At 41.7% G+C, this 20529-nt stretch overlaps 1 protein-coding gene across 1 annotated transcript in view; it reads right to left on the bottom strand.

Moving 5' to 3' along the window:
* Positions 1–11297: 11297 nt before the first annotated feature.
* LOC126474786 (solute carrier family 22 member 13-like) overlaps positions 11298–20529 on the bottom strand; it is a 77973-nt gene continuing 68741 nt past the window's right edge. The window contains exon 4 of the mRNA XM_050102262.1: positions 11298–11351. Within this exon, the coding sequence (XP_049958219.1) occupies positions 11298–11351 (54 nt within the window). The remainder of the gene's footprint in view (positions 11352–20529) is intronic.

The raw sequence follows: 20529 nt of genomic DNA, 5'->3' as shown, positions 1-20529 counted from the left end.
AATTCGTGTCCACATCATCTTTATCCAGCCATGCAGCATCGTCACCGTTCATCAACCAGAGAATACCCTGGCACGTCTAGCTGCCTTCCGTGATTGCATGTGTTCCTTACAAATGGTTCAAATAGCTCCGAGCACTATGAGGCTCTAATATCTGAGGTCATCAGGTCCCTAGAACTACTTAAACGTAACTAACCTAAGGACATCACACACATCCATGCGCGAGGCAGGATTCGAACCTGCGACCGTAGCGGTTGCGCGGTTCTAGACTGAAGAGCCTAGGACCGCTCGGCCACACCGGCCGGCTTGTTGCTTACAGGCTTTGTATTTTTACAAATATAGGCAGCAGATGCCATGCTATCACTTAAATGAATGCCTCGAATCTGAGGTGTCATACGTCGTACGGAGCTTGCTTCAAACGTGACGACGATCGGAAATCCAATTAAAGCTTTACGAAGTAAGGGTGGACAAAAGTTACCTTTGGAGTCATCATATCATACGTCTACATACCCGCCTCAAGTCTATTTAATCAAAACAGGTGGTGGTAAAAACCTACACAGGCTATATCGTCGCACACCGCAACGCGAGACAACCTCTCCTTTTACGGTTTCTAGAAAATTTTCTAATTCACGTACGTGATTTGCATCGCAGGTTGCATCATTTTTCAATGTTCTAGCCTATACTGCTATCAATCTGATATCGGTTGGCACAATGTATTCGGCAACCACAGGAAAATCTCCAAACACCAGTTAGCGTCAGATATTCGCAGGCAGGACGATGCTCGCCCTCTCGAGGTTCCGTTTTCATAGCTCCAAGTCGGTAGTTATGTTACTGCAATGAGGAGGTGAGCCGAAACTGTCGTGGTTTAACACAGCATTAGTAAGTTTGCAACTGGAAGGTGCCAATTTTAACTTCACTGTGTTAAATGTACTTCTTCCTGGAGCAATTGCGGCAGTGGAATAATGCCATGGTGGGCCCTCCAATGGAATTATTTTGTGGAATAGTCCTCCTATCGGATCTCCGGGAGCGGACTGCCAAGGGGGAGGTGAGCATGAGAAAATATTGAATAACCACGAGCGTGAACGTGGTAGGGAAGTTGTAAGATCTGGAAAGGGAAATGCTAAGACGCAGTCTAGATGTAGTAGACGCCAGTGAAGTGAAATGTAAGAAAGACAAAGATGTATGGGCAGGTAAGTATAGCAGAGGCAACTTTTATAACGGGAGTAGGATTCATTATAAATAGGAAGGTACGGCAGAGAGTGAGTTACTGTGAAAAGTCCAGTGATTCAGTTATTCATACGTGAATCGACAGCAAACCAACACAGACTAGTTCAAGTGTGCATGCCGACGTCGCAAGCTGAAGATGCAGAGATGGGGAAAGTATATGATGATACTGAAAGGGTAATACATTACGTAAGGGGACACGAAAATCTAATAGCCATGGTACACTGCAGTGGAGTTGAAGGGGAAAGAGTAGAAGAAAAGGTTACAGGAGAATTTGGGCTTCGGACAAGGAATGAGAGACGAGAACAACTAATTGACTTCTGTTATAAATTTCCGCTAGTAATAGCGAATACTATTTGAAGAATCACAAGAGGAGGAGAAAGCCGCGTGATAGGTCAAGATTTCTGACAGAATATATCATGGTCGGAGAGAGATAACGAATCAGATACTGGCGTATCCAGGAGCAGATATATATATAGATCACACTGTAGTAGTAACGAAGAGAAGACTGAAGTTTAACAGGATAGTCAAGAGGAGTTAGTACGCGAATAAGTGGGCTACAGAGGCACTTATCAATCACCAGATAAGCTTGAAATTCTCTAAGGTTATAGATCCGGTAACAAGGAATAGTTCAGTAGGCATTCAATTGAAGAGTAATTGACATATCCGAACTGGGCATTAACAGAAGTTGGAAAGAAAAACACAGGTACAGAGAAAGTAATTGCCAAGAAACCTTGGGTAACAGAAGACATTCTTCAGTTGATAGATGAGAGAAGATAGTACAAAAATGTTCAGAGAAATTCAGGAATACAGAAATACAAGTCGATGGGAAATGAAGTGCAAGGAAAGTAAGACAGAATGACTGTATAAAAAATGTGAAGAAATCAAAAAAGAAATGATTGTCGGAAGGAGGACTTAGCATACAAATGGCTCTAAGCACTACGGGACTTAACATCTGAGGTCATCAGTCCCCTACTACGTAAATCTAACTAACCTAAGGACATCACAAACATCAATGCCCGAGGCAGGATTCGAACCAGCGACCGTAGCAGCCGCGTGGTTCCGGACTGAAGCGCCTGGAACCGCTCGGTCACAGCGGCCGGCGAATTATCATACAGGAAGGTCAAAATAACCTTCGGTAAATTTAAAAGCAATGATGCTGACATAGAGTGTGCAACAGTAATAGCACTGTTAAATGCAGAGAACGGAAAGGTGGGAAGAGTACATTTAACAGTTCTGCGAGAGGGAAGATTTCTATGATCTGACAGAAGAAGAAACATTAGTCGGTTTAGAAGAGATAGGGGATCCAGTATTAGAATCAGAATTTGAAAGAGCTTTGGTGGAGTTAAGATCAAATAACGCAGAATGGATAGATAACATTGCATCAGAGTTTCTAAAATCATTGTGGGAAATGGCAACAAAACGATTATTCACTTTGGTATGTAGAACATATGGGTCTAGCAATATACCATCTAACATTCAAAAAACATCATCCACACAATTCCGAAGACTGGAAGAAGTCACAAATGTGAGGATTAACTGCTCATGCCTCACACTTGTTTTTTCCGGAAGGGTAAAGGCACCAGAGAGGCAATTCCGACGTTGAGGTTGACAATGGAAGCAAAACTAAAGAAAAATAAACTCCTTCAGAGTATTCTCCGGCCTGTAAAATGTGTTTGAGAATGTGATATGCTGCAAGATTCTCCAAATTCTGTGGATAACAGCGGTAAGCTTTAGGGAAATACGGGTGATATACAATATGTATAAGAGCAAAGAGGGAATAATAATAGTAAACGACCAAGTGCTCGTATTAAAAAGAGTATAAGACAGGGATATAGCCTTTCGCCCCTACTCTTCAGTCTGTACATCGAATAAGGAATGATGGAAATAAAATAAAGTTTCACGAGTGGAATTCCAGCTGAAAGGATATCAATGATACGATTCGCCGATGACATTGCTGGCCTCTGTGAAAGTGACGAAGAATTGCAAGATTTGCTGAATGGAGTGAACAGTCTAATGAACACAGAATATGCATTAAGAGTAAACCGAAGAATGACGGAAGTAATGTGAAGTAGCAGAAATGAGAACTGTGAGAAAGTTAACATCAGGATTAATGGTAGATGAAACTAAGGAACTCTGCTACCTACGCAGCAAAGTAACCAATGACGAACGGAGCAAGGAGGACATAAAAAGCAGGCTAGCACTGGCAAAAAGGGCATTCCTAACCAAGAGTATCCTACTAGTATCAAACATAGGCTTTAATCTGAGAAAGAAATTTATGAGAATGTACATTTGGAGAACAACATTTTGTGCCAGTGAGACATGGACTGTGGCGAATCCGGAACAGAAGATAATAGAATCAAAGCAATTGAAATGTGGTGGTACAGACTAATGTTGAAAATTAGGTGCACTGATGAAATAAGGAATGAGGAGGCTCTGCATAGAACCGGAGGGGAAAGGAAAACACTAACAAGGAGCAGGGGCAGCGTGATAGGACATCTGATAAGACATCGGGAAATGTAGTCCATGATACTAGAGGAAGTTATAGAGGGCAGAAACAGTAGAGGCAGGCAGAGATTGGAATACATCCAGCAGATAATTGAAAACGTAAGTTGCATGTGCGGCTCAGAAATAAAGAGGTTGGCACAGGAGAGAAATTTGTGGCACGCCGCATCAAACCAGTCAGAAGACTAATGACTGAAAATATTAAAAAATGTTGTACTGCTCAGACTATACCTCTTTCGTATCGTCGATTTTCCTCTGGACCTTAATCGCAAGTGAAATTAAACACAGGTCTTAAGAAACCCTCTCGAGCTCTGATTATTTTTTCGAAAGCTGATGATTCAGAATGTTAATGTGCGTGAGTTTCATGAGTTTTACGTTTCTCAGGGACCACAAATTCACCATCGGGTAATTTTACAAGGTGACCAAGTTGCATTAATAGTGGAGCTTGTGCATTTTCTGCTATAATAGGTAATGGTACCAGCGCTTCAGTTTTGGGCCCTGGTTACGTATTCCTTTTAACTATGCATTAGAAAGCACTGGTGCTATTAGCTATTACAGCTATCACGTCGGTCAACTGTAGCAGAGAAACTGCAATCTCCTCTTTGAGTTGAGGTCAACCGGATTGATGTTATTCTTTTCTAGGCCGAACAACAGTAATTTCAATTTTAAGATCTGCTACTGAGTCTAATTTACTTTTACTTTCAAAAACTCTGTAGATGTTTTGTTTTTGGCAATCACAATTTTTTTCTGTCGTTTGGCTGCACCTATCTTTCACTTCCGTGCATTTTTCCTGTAGAATAGCCTATCCGTTGCTTCATGTGACAATGACAACATCGTGTACTATCGGCGAGCCATTGAACTCTGATTCTAGTTATACAGTTTCATTCCTAGAAGTGTTCTGCCTAGTCATTGATTTAGGAACGCTTTGAAATACCTGGCCTCAACTTGGTTGCGTAGTAATATATTCAGTGTGTCTTGATTTCTGATATGTCCTGTTTGGTTTCTTCTGCAATTAAAGGTAAACATGTAAAATATTGAATATATATATATACGCTCAACAGCCGAACGACATGAAATGAGAACTGCATTGAAACCGACCCTTTATCTTCTGAGACTACTAACAGATAGAAACCTGCATTGACGATTTTGCTTTACCATAAGTAATGAATAACAAGTAAAGTAAATGACTGGGCTGTTTTGTTTTACAGTTTGCCACTGAACGTTAAATATATTTTTAGAGGTGGAGAATGATATCCTATAATAATGTAAAACTCAAACATACTTTTACATCCTTGGGCAGTATTGTCAGCTCAACCGATTTTCGGCTGATTATGCCAGATTTGTATTCCTCAAAGCCAGAAAATATTCTTCTCAGCCGACAGCTGAAAATATGGCAGATCTCTAGTATTGCTGTGTTTTAGTAAATTAAACACAATTAATAAATTTAATTAACATTCTTCACGTTGTTATTAAGATGTAGTCATACAAACAAGAAATTCCATTGACTTAATAATGGAATTAGAATTCCGTATTTATTTTTATAATAGAAAGCTTAACACGAGTCTTAACAATCCGTATTCAGTACATTATTGCCTCTGCGTGACTCGTGACGTCTTACGCAGCAACAGACTGTAGTGGCACCACAATGGGTTACTTTAATACGTATTTGTATTAGCTGCAATACACTCCACAGTGCTATTATAAACAATAATATTATTAACAATAAACTGGAAGCAGTCTCTAAATGTCTTCAGAGCATTTATTTACCTCTTTTCACTTTGAGTAAGAAGCCTGTTTTCTTAGACGGGCATAGGTTTTGTTAAGAAATGATAATGTTTCAGGGCATTTTCTGAGAATTATTCTAAGACCATGTCTTTGGACACGCCATTTGTTCAGCTAGGTGAGATGAAATGCGCACTGTGTAGCACAATGCGTACTCACAAATGATGTCATTCCTGCCTCGACTCTATTCTTGTGACTGACTGATTTTTAGGCTGAAAATTCTGTTTAGACTATCTAACACAAGAAAATGGTTAAGCAGCTTTCACATGCTTGTCAGATTTGGAATAACCTGTCACTCCCGATTAGTTGAATATGTGAAGTTCGATACAGAGGAAGCCAGAGTTGCAAGATCCTGTTTTTACTTTACAGACGACTAATTTTGGGTTACTTGAACTGATTTTCAAATCACCCAGACAAACTAGACTGTACTTTTATTTTCCGAAATAACATGTAAACCATGTCAAGGTTATACCTGTACTTGTAGGAAAGTTAAGTTTTACCATGAACAGCACTGATGAACTAATAATTAGAGAAGAATGGTTAACAGATTAAGGATTATAAGACTGGATTCAAAAGATGCCGTCACATAAAACAAGATTGTATAAAAACATTTATGAAAGCCAAATTTAACCATGGACACTGACAGAACAAAGATATATATGTCATGGCTACCTTGCCGTTGTTTTACACGTATATTTATAACACCGATGTGATTTATACTGTATTTCGGAAAATACCTCTTTGTCTGCCCTAGGTTTAGGTAACTACAAACTAGTCATCAATTAAATGAAAACTGAATCTTGCAGCTGTGGCTAGTTCGATATTGAATTGGCTATTGTTCTGCAGTTAATACAGTATGTTGGAAATCCAATATATAGAAGAAGTTATAAGACTGGATTTGCAAGGTGCCGACAGATAAAACAAAGGTGCAATATCTTTTTTGGCAATGCATTCCCATATTCAACTAATCGAGACTGAACCTCATTCTAAAACTCACAAGGCTGTGAAATAGGCTGAACCATTTTCTTGTGCGGAGTATTCTAAACTCAGTTTTCAACCTAAAACTCTATCCGTCACAATAAATAGAGCCAAGGTCGAAATGGCGTTATTCGTGCGTCTGCATTGTGCTATACAGTGTGTTCACCATCTCAGGGAGCTAAAGAAAATGGTATTTCCAAAGAAGTGATCTGAAAATACATCACACAACATGCAGTGAAGTAATACAAAATAAAATACACTCCTCTAAATTGAAATAAGAACACCGTGAATTCATTGTCCCAGGAAGGGGAAACTTTATTGACACATTCCTGGGGTCAGATACATCACATGATCACACTGACAGAACCACAGGCACATAGACACAGGCAACAGAGCATGCACAATGTCAGCACTAGTACAGTGTATATCCACCTTTCGTAGCAATGCAGGCTGCTATTCTCCCATGGAGACGATCGTAGAGATGCTGGATGTAGTCCTGTGGAATGGCTTGCCATGCCACTTCCACCTGGCGCCTCAGTTGGACCAGCGTACGTACTAGACGTGCAGACCGCGTGAGACGACGCTTCATCCAGTCCCAAACATGCTCAATGGGGGACAGATCCGGAGATTTTGCTGGCCAGGGTAGTTGACTTACACCTTCTAGAGCACGTTGGGTGGCACGGGATACATGCGGACGTGCATTGTCCTGTTGGAACAGCAAGTTCCCTTGCCGGTCTAGGAATGGTAGAACGATGGGTTCGATGACGGTTTGGATGTACCGTGCACTATTCAGTGTCCCCTCGACGATCACCAGTGGTGTACAGCCAGTGTAGGAGATCGCTCCCCACACCATGATGCCGGGTGTTGGCCCTGTGTGCCTCGGTCGTATGCAATCCTGATTGTGGCGCTCACCTGCACGGCGCCAAACACGCATACGACCATCATTGGCACCAAGGCAGAAGCGACTCTCATCGCTGAAGACGACACGTCTCCATTCGTCCCTCCATTCACGCCTGTCGCGACACCACTGGAGGCGGGCTGCACGATGTTGGGGCGTGAGCGGAAGACGGCCTAACGGTGTGCGGGACCGTAGCCCAGCTTCATGGAGACGGTTGCGAATGGTCCTCGCCGATACCCCAGGAGCAACAGTGTCCCTAATTTGCTGGGAAGTGGCAGTGCGGTCCCCTACGGCACTGCGTAGGATCCTACGGTCTTGGCGTGCATCCGTGCGTCGCTGCGGTCCGGTCCCAGGTCGACGGGCACGTGCACCTTCCGCCGACCACTGGCGACAACATCGATGTACTGTGGAGACCTCACGCCCCACGTGTTGAGCAATTCGGCGGTACGTCCCCCCGGCCTCCCGCATGCCCACTATACGCCCTCGCTCAAAGTCCGTCTACTGCACATACGGTTCACGTCCACGCTGTCGCGGCATGCTACCAGTGTTAAAGACTGCGATGGAGCTCCGTATGCCACGGCAAACTGGCTGACACTGACGGCGGCGGTACACAAATGCTGCGCAGCTAGCGCCATTCGACGGCCAACACCGCGGTTCCTGGTGTGTCCGCTGTGCCGTGCGTGTGATCATTGCTTGTACAGCCCTCTCGCAGTGTCCGGAGCAAGTATGGTGGGTCTGACATACCGTTGTCAATGTGTTCTTTTTTCCATTTCCAGGAGTGTATATCCTTAATTTGAAGTTTAGTTGAAACACGATTCTGGTGAAAGTTCGTACAGCATGACTGTGGAGCACAGCACTTATATTATTATTACGAAAAAGCTAGGTGTTTCTATTTTGTACTTCAGGTGTTAGTATTTTGTACTCAAAGTCTTTGTAATTTGTACTACACAGGTAATAAAGGGTATACATCTTCAACATTTTTGGAACATTTAGAGACTAACTCAAGTAGTGAAAAACAATTGTTGAAGTTGTGAAAGCTATAGTAGCAGACCTCGGAATGAATTTGAAGAAAATTCGTCGTGTAGCTGCAGATAACGCATATTATGGTCGTCGAAGCCAACAGAGTCTATGCACTCCGTAAGCGAGTAATTCGACTGCTAATCCTCATACCATGTTCTTTTCACTCCATCCACTTGACCCTCTCTCATTCTTGTGACGAACTACCAGGCCGTTTGCAGTTCATATTTTCAGAAACACACAACTGGTTTCATCGGTCCTCGATAAGATAAAACGCCTACAATGATCTGTATCACAGATGAGGATCCCTTGAAATTAGCACAAAAAACTGCCGGTAAACGATGGATTAGAGTTGAGCCCGTCTGTTAATGGACAGTTTCATAGTGGGAGTAACAGAGTCTGCGGGGAAACGTCAGTGAATGAAAAGTACTTTACCGCTCAGACACTATATACAATGAATAAAGGCAATAACAACGAATTTCTTTCCTTATATCTACAACTAGTTACGGAGTGCAACGTAGTTAACAGGAACTCCACTCTAGATCTACCGACCCCAGCAAACTGCTGCGAGATCTCACTATTTTATTCAGAACACTTCTACAAACTGCAGTCGTAAAAGGGTGCTAGGGGGATCTGCTTTCTGTAAAGGTTAAGAATTTTCTGCACGCCAAACCACATTGGAGTTCCGCTTTTAAATCGTAAGTAGGAATTTTGCGTAACAGCGGTAGAATGACTGTGGATACTGAAATGCGAATGAAACAAGTTGCATTACCTTTATTTCCGTCTTGCCAGTCAGCTCCAACCTCGCCTCCCGAACAATGTTGAAATGCTACGTAAGGCGTCATTCATAGCGAAAGAAAACTGTTTGGGTAAACTAAAGAACAACATAATATCATTAACCATCCTTTCTGAAGCGGAACTACAATGGCAGAAAATCATGTTTTGGAGTTGAAGAATGTGTCAGACCAAATTAGATTTTGATCTGATGTATCAAAATATGAGGATGCAATTAAACAGAAGCCATTTAGTGATTTCTGAAATTTGAGCAAATATACTCTTAGTTCTGCCTTGGTAAAATGCAAATATAGAGGTACTTTACATAAATAAATACTGCCTAAAATTCGCATATGGATGTGAAACACCATCCTCAATTGTATATCGAAAGTTAGTACTGGCCTTCGGCGCCTCCAAAAGTGTTGTCACAATTTCCAGTTTCAAGATGTGACTCTGGCAGAAATAGGTACGACTCAATATAAATGAGTAAGCGACAAAATTTATAAATGTTGCAAGTTTTCTAGACTACCATACTTTACTATATTAAAATTGTTTATTTCATAGGTACCAGTCAAGCCTAAGGCAACAGTAGTGCCGGTAACACTGACAACTCAGGACTCTCAACATTAACACAGTTCGTAGAAGAAGAAGTGAATGATCATGAAATACCTGTTGCTCTTATGAGGTGCAGAAATTCATGTGTTACAATTATGAAAGATTTTATCATGAGATGGAAATGTTAAGTTTTAGTAGTCAAAAGAAAGAAAGATTGTGCAAATACACGAACAGGTGTGCATTTAATACACCCGTATTTATTTGTTCCCAGAACCACCAAAACAGCAGAGCCGTGAGCAATGTTTCCAACTCTGTCACACTGATTTCGGCTAGCTAATTTCCACAATCTGCGAGAAATCGGTTCATAAAAAATATTTATGTAGGCAGCACATTGTAAAAGACGGTTAGTCGAAGTATGTAAAGAAAGCATGTTCTTCATACTAATATTACTTCTGGCCGATTTCTAGGAAATTTTGGAAGTTAGTTAGCGAAAATATGTGTGACTATGTTGCCAACACTGCCCATGCATTCTAGTTGGTTTGATGCTTCTGGCAACGAAGAAATTTTGGAAATAAATTTTGTAAATGTAGATTTCTTTTTTGTCAATTTTATTTGCAATTCTTTGATTTTCGAATTCAGTTCACCTTTAGATTTTCAAACTTCGCCGTAAGATGTTAAATTCGTCTTGTATGTTTTGTTTATTTGTATCAGCATATGCTACACTGTATATTTCATTCAGTTTGCTGCAAGGAACCGCTAAATCAGTTTGTTTTATTCATTTCAAATATGTTAGTTAAACTGAAAAATAGTACTCGTAGAACCAAGGAAAACACATGCATCATTCAACGAAAGTCAAGTTTCGACTGAGTGATGTAAATAGTTGAACACAGAGGAAACCTGAGCGGTGGCGGTTTTGTCAAAGCCTCAAAGGCGGTATTTGAACTTTCGACGTATGTGAAATGTGGCCGATGTTTGATAACACAGGAACCACGTGCGTGAATAACGATCACATCGCGCAGCCGCCACTTGCCCAAATGTGGTACAAACAAATTTACACTTTAGTAAGTAATAATGAGACAAATGGTAATGTTTTAAAGTTTTAGTCAGAGTTGAAATTTAAAGTTGTAATGCAAACCAAGACAAAATTTTATATATGTAACGTCAAGAAACTTATAACTGCCCCTTCCCCCCTTGGCTCACATTTCCACACTATACTGACCACCCTGTATCCCACTTAACGTATGGGCTGATTTATGGATAGCTCTGAATTTGCGAAGAGAAGAACAAGTGGAAACGCTTGAGAAGAAGAAATTAAAGACCGACAGGACAAAACTTCCATGGTACTATCGTGAGGTTCGGGTTGGTCTGATTTGGGGAGGAGACCAAACTGCGAGGTCATCGGTCTCATCGGATTAGGGAAGCGTGGGGAATGAAGTCCGCCATGCCCTTTCAATGGAACCATTCCGGCATTTGCCTGAAGCGATTTGGGGAAATCACGGAAAACCTAAATCAGGATGGCCGGACGCGGGACTGAACCATCGTCCTCCCAAATGCGAGTCCAGTGTGCTCACAACTGCGCCACCTCGTTCGATATACTTTCTTGAAGTGTAGAGAGTGAAGGCTGTAAGGGGAAGACAGACGTTCGAATATATCCCACATATAATGGGGGACGTTGTGTGCAAGTGCTACTTTCAGATGAAGAATAGAAGGAGAGAAGAATTCTTGGCGAGCTGCATGAAGTTGGTCGGAGGACTAAAGACAAAAAGAGCATCTGGCCGCCTTACAATCAAGTAGAAGTGCAATGATGCTAAGGGAGTCACCGAAGTTGGCTCAAGTTATGCAACAGTTTTGTGGCAATTACTCCAGTGATCAAAATATACTAAAATAAAAATTTTCACACAAGTGAAGCTAAAACACATTCTACATAATCCTGAGTAGCAGAGCTAGAAGTAGCGAAATATTTAAGAAAATGGTAGCGACAGCATGCAGCAATAGCAGTTAGTATTTAATTTAAAACAGCATTCCGAGGAACAACAGGTTGCCTTGCATGACTTATATCAAGCGATGATTGTATATGGGATATGCATTTTCGTCGGGTTTCACGACTCGTTTTAATATCACATCAACAGGACACAAGATGAACTTCACACCAGTCGATCGAGACCATTCTTAACATTTTTATCCGGCAAATTCAGAGAGCTGTGCACAAGAGAGTTTGTTTTATGTAGTAATTCTCGGTTTCGGTTAAGCCTAAATGTAAGGAGCGGTACCACATGTCTTGTCAGTTTGTGGACTGTCGGAGCAAGGTTCAAATCCTTATCCAGAATGTACTTTATAAGTAAAAAGTTTCCAGCAATCTATCGATACAGCTCCGCACGTTGTAAATAAAGTACGAGCTTACATATTACAAAATTAGGTATGCTAAAATGTAAGACCGAAAGGGTTTGCCATGAAGGTCAACAAATCTTCATCTACATCTACATCCATACTCCGCAAGCCACCTGACGGTGTGTGGCGGAGAGTACTTGGTGTAAGGGTATCGGGTATAACAATCAGAGGAGTCCTTGTACGAAATGATATGGCATCCCACACTATAACTCCTGGTTGTTGGTCCGTATGTTCTTCGCGAATGAGGTCTCACCGCCGTACAGGGCGTCTCCAAACATGTTTTCGCTTGTGATGAGAGCTCAATTTAAATCGAGACTCATCACTTAAGTAAACTGTACTAAAATGCTATTCCAGGCAGAAAAGTGTCTGGGGGCGCCCTGGACAGCATTGGGATAGAAAACTGTCGGTCACTCCGGAATGATGGCCCGAAACGCTATTTCTGTTCACAGCAGGACCAATTTGGTTGCCAACCACGGCAGCCTTACAGTACAGCGGTTTGTCTATGATATTCTACACCCGTTTCATTCACCTTCATGACAAATAATCTTGGGCTTACATTTCATTAGGAACCCACAAAATGTGAGGGTTCCTACTACTTGCCTTTGCGCTTGCCAAACCGACTAGCTAGGTCGATGGATATCTCCCCCTAAATGAGAACGTTCATGGCTTTAAGTGCAGGGCCCACCCACCATATCGGGATTTTGACAGTCTGCCGCCCCATTTAGTCGAAATTAGCACGATTTTCGTCAGGAGTATATCCAACAACTCTATCAATCAATGCCAAGCCGAATAAATGGTTTCATAAGGGCCAGAGGTGGACCACCGCATTATTGACTTTCTCAATCACCGAAACTCATTCTCTGAAATAAATCATCCACTTCTTCTGAAACACTGATCATTCGCTCTCCTGTAAATGTACATTTCGTCTACCGATTTCTGTCCCGTTGGGATAATTAATTCGTGGTACGTCGTTTCATTTTTATTTTAGAGTATATTATGAAATAACTAGTCATCCAACGAACTAGTTTATGTCAGTAGCCCAGTATCCTGTGCTTTCTATCATTTACATCAGTCTATCACGATAGCACGTCTTCCTCTCCTGAAGGACTATTGAGCTTCAGATCTAACTCTGTATAAGCTACATTCTGATCGAATTGTAGTTATTCGTTTTGTATGATACTTTTTGAGCTTTCTCGCTGATATATAATAGAACAGCGGGTAACATGCTTTAATTTCAAATTTAGAGATTAGTTTTCTTGTTTCTTAGAAATAGTTTGTATGCTGTCTACGACGTACTAACGAATGATGGATGTATATTAAGATTTTAAATGTCCTGATTGACTGTTCATTCTCTCTTGGTAGAATATTGCATATATTATGAATGAAGACAGACACAATACTGGTGTAATATTCAACAATATTTATTGTTTGTTCCACACCCCGGTTTTCGGCTGATCAGGTACGAAGATAAGTATGTGGTGCACAGAAATTTTATTTCATGAAAGATTTTAAAGTAGTGCATCTACAGGGTATCACCATTTCCAGAGATGAAGTATGTAAACGCTAGGTTTATCAAAAAGACAAGAGTGAGTATTCATTGTAAGAGCGATGCGAATTTACTTAAGTAACTTAAATATGTTATACACAACCCACTGAACTGTTTACAAATTACAACAGTTGTTCATAGAAGAAATTAAATTCTACAATACCTTAGATTACATGTTCCAATGGTGTGGTTGAAGATTCTTTTCATAATTCTATCCAGGTCATGTTGTATATTATGCCTGTCACAAAAATGCCCCACTTTCCTTCATTTCTGTTACTGTAATTTCTCTTGTTGTGTTCAAAAATTTTACTTTGTACAATCATAGCTGCTTCATTTACCTGCTTAGTCTCACTAGTAAATATTATCTGTTTGGACGTATTGAAGACAAAATTATTTTGTTCAGCCACATCATTGGGACACGTCGCGAAAATTTATTGTTCAATTTACTTGTCTCTATAAACAGCTGTTGCAATTTCTATACAGTTCATTAGTTAATGTGACACATATTTGATATTAGATAAATAATCTTACATCGCATATACAATGAAGCTGTGCATTTTTATCTACTGCTAAACCCAGCATTAACGTTTCTCATCTCTAGAGACGGGAGTGCTCTGTAGATGCAATAGCTTAAAATCCTTGGTCCTACAAAATATCACTGCACCAAATAAGTATTACTGCATCTGTCAGTGGCGTGAACCTGTTTGAAATAAATAATAAATATTGTACAATATTATACCAGTGCTGTGTGTTTTCATTCATAACAGATTTTAAATGTTGTTGCTGGTTGATCTGTGACTGATCTGTCCTAAGCATATTGCATGCAGTTAACATCAGTGTGTACAGGATACGTTACACAGAGCTTTATATGTTAGCCTGTAGTGAGATACTGTTTTATTGGGAATGTATTATATATTAATGAAATAGGAATAAAAAGCTTCAGGTTTTCCATGCTGCTTTTACTACGAACAGCTCTAGTGAGATGCTTTCTTTTCTTTTCATAGTACAAAACAGGAAAGAACTAATTCTTGTGGCTACAAACCTTTGCCTGAACGTCATTGTTTTGGATACCGCATAGTAGATGTGGGACATCACAGAAAATCATTGGTTGTTGAGCCGTGGTAAAATTTGCTGTTTTGAAGAGCTCACCACAGTGCGTATTGTGAAGCAGTCGCCTTCCGTTTCTGGTGGTGGCACCGCTGTGGCAATCACAGCTTCGATGTCTCCCTCTGGTGAAAAAGGGGAAAGGTTGCAAGTTCACGTGCAGTTAAGGGGCGCTATAAGCTCGCGAGTGGAGGCCGGACATGGGGGTAGCACCCCTCTACCATCCTCCACACCTACAAATCCTTAATCTGTCCCATCCCCTGTTATGCCAGTCCTGCCTGGATATCTGCCCCCCTCCCCCCACATTCTGTACGTCCCTCCAGATCCTTGAGCGTCATTCACGACCGCCTCGCCTTCCGCATACGCCTCCCATCCCCCACGCGGATCCTCTATGACCTCATTCCTTTCCCCTATCTGCTCCTATTCCTCGAACATACCTGCATACTCTACACCTCCCGCCACCTTGATCCCCCTCACCCCCTGGTGGCTCCTCTCCTCTCCCATCCCTGCCCCCTGCCTCCTCTTCACTGTTGTGTCCCCCCTACCCTCCATCTCTACACCTTTCATCTCCTTTCCCAAGGTGGCTTCCGTCAACTCCCCCTCCCGGATGATGCCCTCTCTCCCTCCATTTATCCCTCCTATCAACTCTGATCCTCACCCCCCCTCCTTTCCTCCGTCCTTTTCCCAGGCTCCCACTCCACCCTCCCCTATCCATCCACTTTCTCCCCCCCCCCCTACCCTCTCTCTGCCTCCCTTTTCTCCCTCGAGTGCTTTTGCATTTCCCTCCTCTGCCTTTTCCCATTCTCCCTTAGGAGTTCTCTCCCTCCTTTGGTTCCCCACTTTCGGTTTTCCTCTCCTCCCTCCTTGTTCCCCCCCCCCTCATCTGTCTAGGTCCCCACCCACATCTGCCCTTGGCAGATGTGCCGACATTTTAGTGCAGTGTTTACAGTAAGTGTTCAGTGTTGTGTGTCTTGTCCGAAGTGTTGCGAACGGACATCATACAGTCGCTGGGTGTGATTTTTATATCTCTTGTGAACGGAAACCAGACTGTCGTCATGTTTTTTTAATTGTCTGTCTACTATGTTGCCTGTCTGCTTCCTGTGTATTTTATTAGCCTTGCCAACACTTTACTTTATGTTTTAACTTTCCCCAATTTTTCGCCGTTTTACAAATTAAGTCACCGTTTTATCCTCTGTTTTTATTGTTTCTTATCTATTTATTACGTTCTAAGAAGTCTGTAGGCTGCAGAGGAGCGTAATAAGCTGCTGCCAGCACGCCCCGTTCGGGGCGAATCGAAATTCTATAAAGGAAAAGAAAAACCTCGCGAGTGGCAGTTGGTCAGTCGGAGTGAGTCTGGTCAGTTGGTCAGCCGCGTCAGTCTGGGGCAGTCAGTGTCAGTCTGTCGTCCGGAGTGCTAGTATGTGTTAGGCCGCTAGTATGCTCGAATTTGTTCAGGAAATGGTCATTGGCGACTGGATCGATCGGTTGGTCGGTCGCGCGCTGGGACACAAGATGACTTGTCCGTCTTGAGCGTCGCCGCATGTGAGGTCGCCATGTCAGCCCAGTGGGCCGCGCCGTATAGCGAGGGGTAGTGGCTTCGCGGCCGACACGAGAGCAACAGGAATCAACCCACGACCTCGGTCTGGCCGGCGCGAGCTGCGACGCCGTGAGACGGGAGCTCGGTGCGCCTTCCTGCGTCCGTTGATGCGGCTGGCAGCGGACGGTTCTGGAGAGCGTTTTGGGTGTGCTGCGCCAGGTCTTCGCCAGACGTCGCAGTTTATTAGAAGTTAAGTGATTCGTGATACTTTGTTTCACTTACTTGTTAAATTCTACTTGTTTTCTTGGTCAGTCTCTCGTCTCCAACTTGGGCGTCTGTCTCTCGTCCGCATTTGTTAGGCAGTTGGAGTCTGTCTATCTCTCGGTCTGCCGTACAGTAAGAGCGTTAGAGAAGCTAATCATAGTTGCGAGTCAAGACAATACCCATAACATGGAGAGAAAAAGAAAAAAACTTGGTTTACTTGAACAAGATCAGACTCTGAAACATTTCCAATTTCGTTACATTAATTTTCAGTTCTGTCACGAATGTCTACAGCACTGTGCTCTTATTTTAACTGTCTTTACGGTTTTTCTATATTAAAAAGTGACAGTACTGAAATTCTCCAACGTATCTTTCACTCTACAGGGCAATGTAAACAGTTACAAACTTATCGACCGACTAAGGACGAGTGTCGGACCATGACTTGAAACGTGTCACTTGTCTTCCAAAAGGTAATATACGGGGCTATGTCTCTGCACAGGTGTGATTTTAAATCCTCTCACAATAAATTTTTGATCTTGGCTTCACGAAATGCAAAAGAGATAAGCTTTATGGTCATACAAATTGTTTTACAAATTCTGTGGAGTAATCTTGACCTCTCACTACATAAAAGTAAACTTGGTACGAACAGACCTTGACGACCACCCAATGGTACCGACCGACCGCCGTGTCACCGCCGTCGTTACTCGATGCGAATGTGGAAGGGCATGTGGTCAGCACACAGCTCTCCCGGCAGTTGTCAGTTTCCGTGATCGGAGCCTCTGCTTCCTCATCAGGTAGCTCCTAATTTGGCCTCGCAAGGGCTCCGTGTGCGCCGCTTGCCAACAGCGCTCAACGGACCGGACGGTCACCCACCCAACTGCTAGACAAGCCCCACAGAGCTTGACTTCAGTGATCTGAACGGAATGGGTGTTGCAACTGCCGCAAGGCCGTTGGCGGTCTCTCAATAAATATTCTGAGATTAATATGAACCATTCTTGGTCACTCAGAAATATTGCTATATTTACTTTTTACCTACTGTCTCAATGAATGACACACATGTTTTAAACTTGATATTTATACACGTATCTCTAAATCACATGAGAAATGTTTGCGGTTTGAGGAAGATATTCCGAAAATTTACGTAGTTATTCAATATGCCGAAGTCAAAATTAATGAATTTTTGGCTATAGAGTATCTAAAGATAATCTTTCGTGCTATACTACACAACGTACGCAACAGTTAAATGACGTTGAACTGTAGCTACTAGAGAATTATTTGTGGCGTAGTGTCACTGATACTGTTCCAGTATAATTCATATTCAGGATATGTGAAACGTACAAATAGAAAACGTGCTTATCATGCCATGATCCTGCGAAATACCTACTAAGATTAGCATCGAAAATATAAAATCGTATAGTGCACACGTTCATTCTGACATTTACAATAAATGTAGAGAAATAGCAAAAACTGAACTGTAGTTAGGTACCGTACATTGAAAATGTTTTTTTTTTTTTATTTTCTTGAGACATACACTTGCTACATCCAGACAAATTATAAAACTGTAAAAACCGACATTTGTGTCTGTCTATTTGAACATGCTAATCCCAAAACTGGTAGAGGAAGCTTCATGGGCTGTTTATAGGTAACTTGAGTGTAGCTTTGGGCCACGTATAGGTCTTATTTCATCAATGTTGGATCAAGGAGAAGAAAGGCACTGAGATGTAAAAATTTGCGTAAATCAATTGTATCTGTTTATCTTCCTGAAAACACTAATTCTAAAACAAAACAAAAAAATTGGATCATGGAGAAAAGGTATCTTAGTTCGAAGTTTTATCTAAAATACTCCTCTCAGCTTGGTCGTTCAAACGTTTAATCCTTGTGGAGAACTTTAAAGAGCTGATAGATAGCGCCATTACTTTAATAGGACGCCAAACAGCCAACAGATGGCGCTTGTAGCTTTTTCTCACTCGGTGGCAGATTTATTTTCTGAAGTTTACGACAGTGACAGAATTAAGCGCCCCATTCTTGCCTTTATGAATATGAATGAAGAGCCAATTTACTTTGCTAGGACATACAGACTTACTAATTTCGCTTAGTGTATTAGAAACATAACGACATTGCTTTCTTCTTTCGATAGGTTACAGTTAAATTTGACTTCTTTTCTACGACAGATTCTTTATTTCGCGGACAGAGGCATTTTCGTATAAATACAAGAGTGACCAAATTTATTGCTGCATATGGATTTCATAGATTCTCTTTTTATATAAGTAACTAACAACGTTGCTTTGCTTCTTGCGTTAGGTTTGCTAGGCAAACAGATTTGTTAAGTTTTCTTTGTGATTTCGATGATTACTCATTACATGCTCATTTTGTTTTGTTTGCGAGTTAAAATGCCTTGAAACTGGTTGAGTTTTCTGAATGCATCACAACGGCTAAGAAACTGAGAACTCTGTGATCTCAAGAATGCAATGAAGATCTTGAGGCAGGATCTGCTGCAGCTCCAAAACATCAGGCTTTAGCTCGCTCTGTGGAAACTGCTGGCGAAAGTGAGCTGTGACATAACTGTAACCGAGAACGTCATCCGTTATCTCACCGCTCAGAGACATTCACCAACAGAAGATGAAAGTCACTTCTCTCCAACATAACATCATAGAAGACGAAACATTAACGGGTGTGGTGCAGGCAGAATACAAATTATTCCTCGCAATTTACCATATCGCTTTAAGCGTGTGTAATTCCCGGTGAGCGTATGTTAGTCACATAAAGCTATATAAGAAAAAAAAAAAAACAAATCGCATGTATACGACGTCACGGGTACAGCTATAAATAAACGTCCTGGAAACGCCTGATTGCCTTGAACCCAACAGAACTAGGCCGAGTTTATTTCGATTTGATATCGTTACATTATTTATTCGGGTTATAAATAATTCGAGACTTAATGGAACCCATTATTTACTGTCAAACGATCGCTTGGAAAATCTTTGTGAAAGGTTTTAAGCTTTTGTTGTAAAGATACTTGCACAGAAGCATCTTCATCCACAGAAAAGGAACAAAGGTTACTGTTTGATATCTCGTCGATACCATTAATGAGTAATATCTTTAACGCAATTTATGTTCGGTTATACAGAGCATTTAATATTTGATCTGCGAAACCATATATAACATTTCCTGTTGAAAAGTCTTTCTGGAAAAAACCAACCTGACATTTTGTTAGTACAGCCCACTAATTATTCGATGCTACGCAGTAAGCAGTTCATTTGAATGTTATGAAGACGAGAAACTGAAAATTATACTCATTAGCACGGACAAGAAACTGTATAAATGGGTAGTTTTCAAATGTGCACCTTCATACATTTTAGCCATAAATCTCTACTAACTAGGCTGCTTTCTTTTGTCCCTAAATGATGAATACATCCAAGTCCGTGTCACTGACGTTTCTTTTGAATATTTACAGCGTTTTAATTGTGTGTTGTTGCTTGGTATTCGCAAAGTGTCCGTCCCCGATAGCTGAGTGATCAGCGCGACAGAATGTCAATCCTATGGGCCCGGGTTTGATTCCCCGCTGGGTCGGAGATTTTCTCCGCTCAGGGACTGGGTGTTGTGCTGTCCTAATCATCATCATTTCATCCCCATCGACGCGCAAATCACCGAAGTGGCATCAGACCGAAAGACTTGCACCCGGCGAACGGTCTACCCGACGGGAGGCCCAGTCGCACGACATTATTATTCGTATAGTAGACGGGATTCCTGGTCCTACGTCGTATTGGATGAGGTTGTCCGAAGACTTACGAACTGGACCCGAATTCGAAAGGCAAGTGAAACATGCGCCTAAAATTCCGTGTTAGTTTCCGTAGATACGAAAACATTCTAACAGCATCAGAACATAAAATAGTGCACCATTTACAGCTGTAGCAATATAGCCAGCAGGATAGCCAATGGTAAACCTGGTCTTGGTCACAAATT

The sequence above is a fragment of the Schistocerca serialis genome, chromosome 4 (genome assembly GCF_023864345.2).
Source record: "Schistocerca serialis cubense isolate TAMUIC-IGC-003099 chromosome 4, iqSchSeri2.2, whole genome shotgun sequence".
In the NCBI taxonomy this organism is placed as follows: Eukaryota; Metazoa; Arthropoda; class Insecta; order Orthoptera; family Acrididae; genus Schistocerca; species Schistocerca serialis.
The sequence above is the reverse complement of the archived record's forward strand: the minus strand, read 5'-3'. Positions and strand labels throughout refer to the sequence as shown.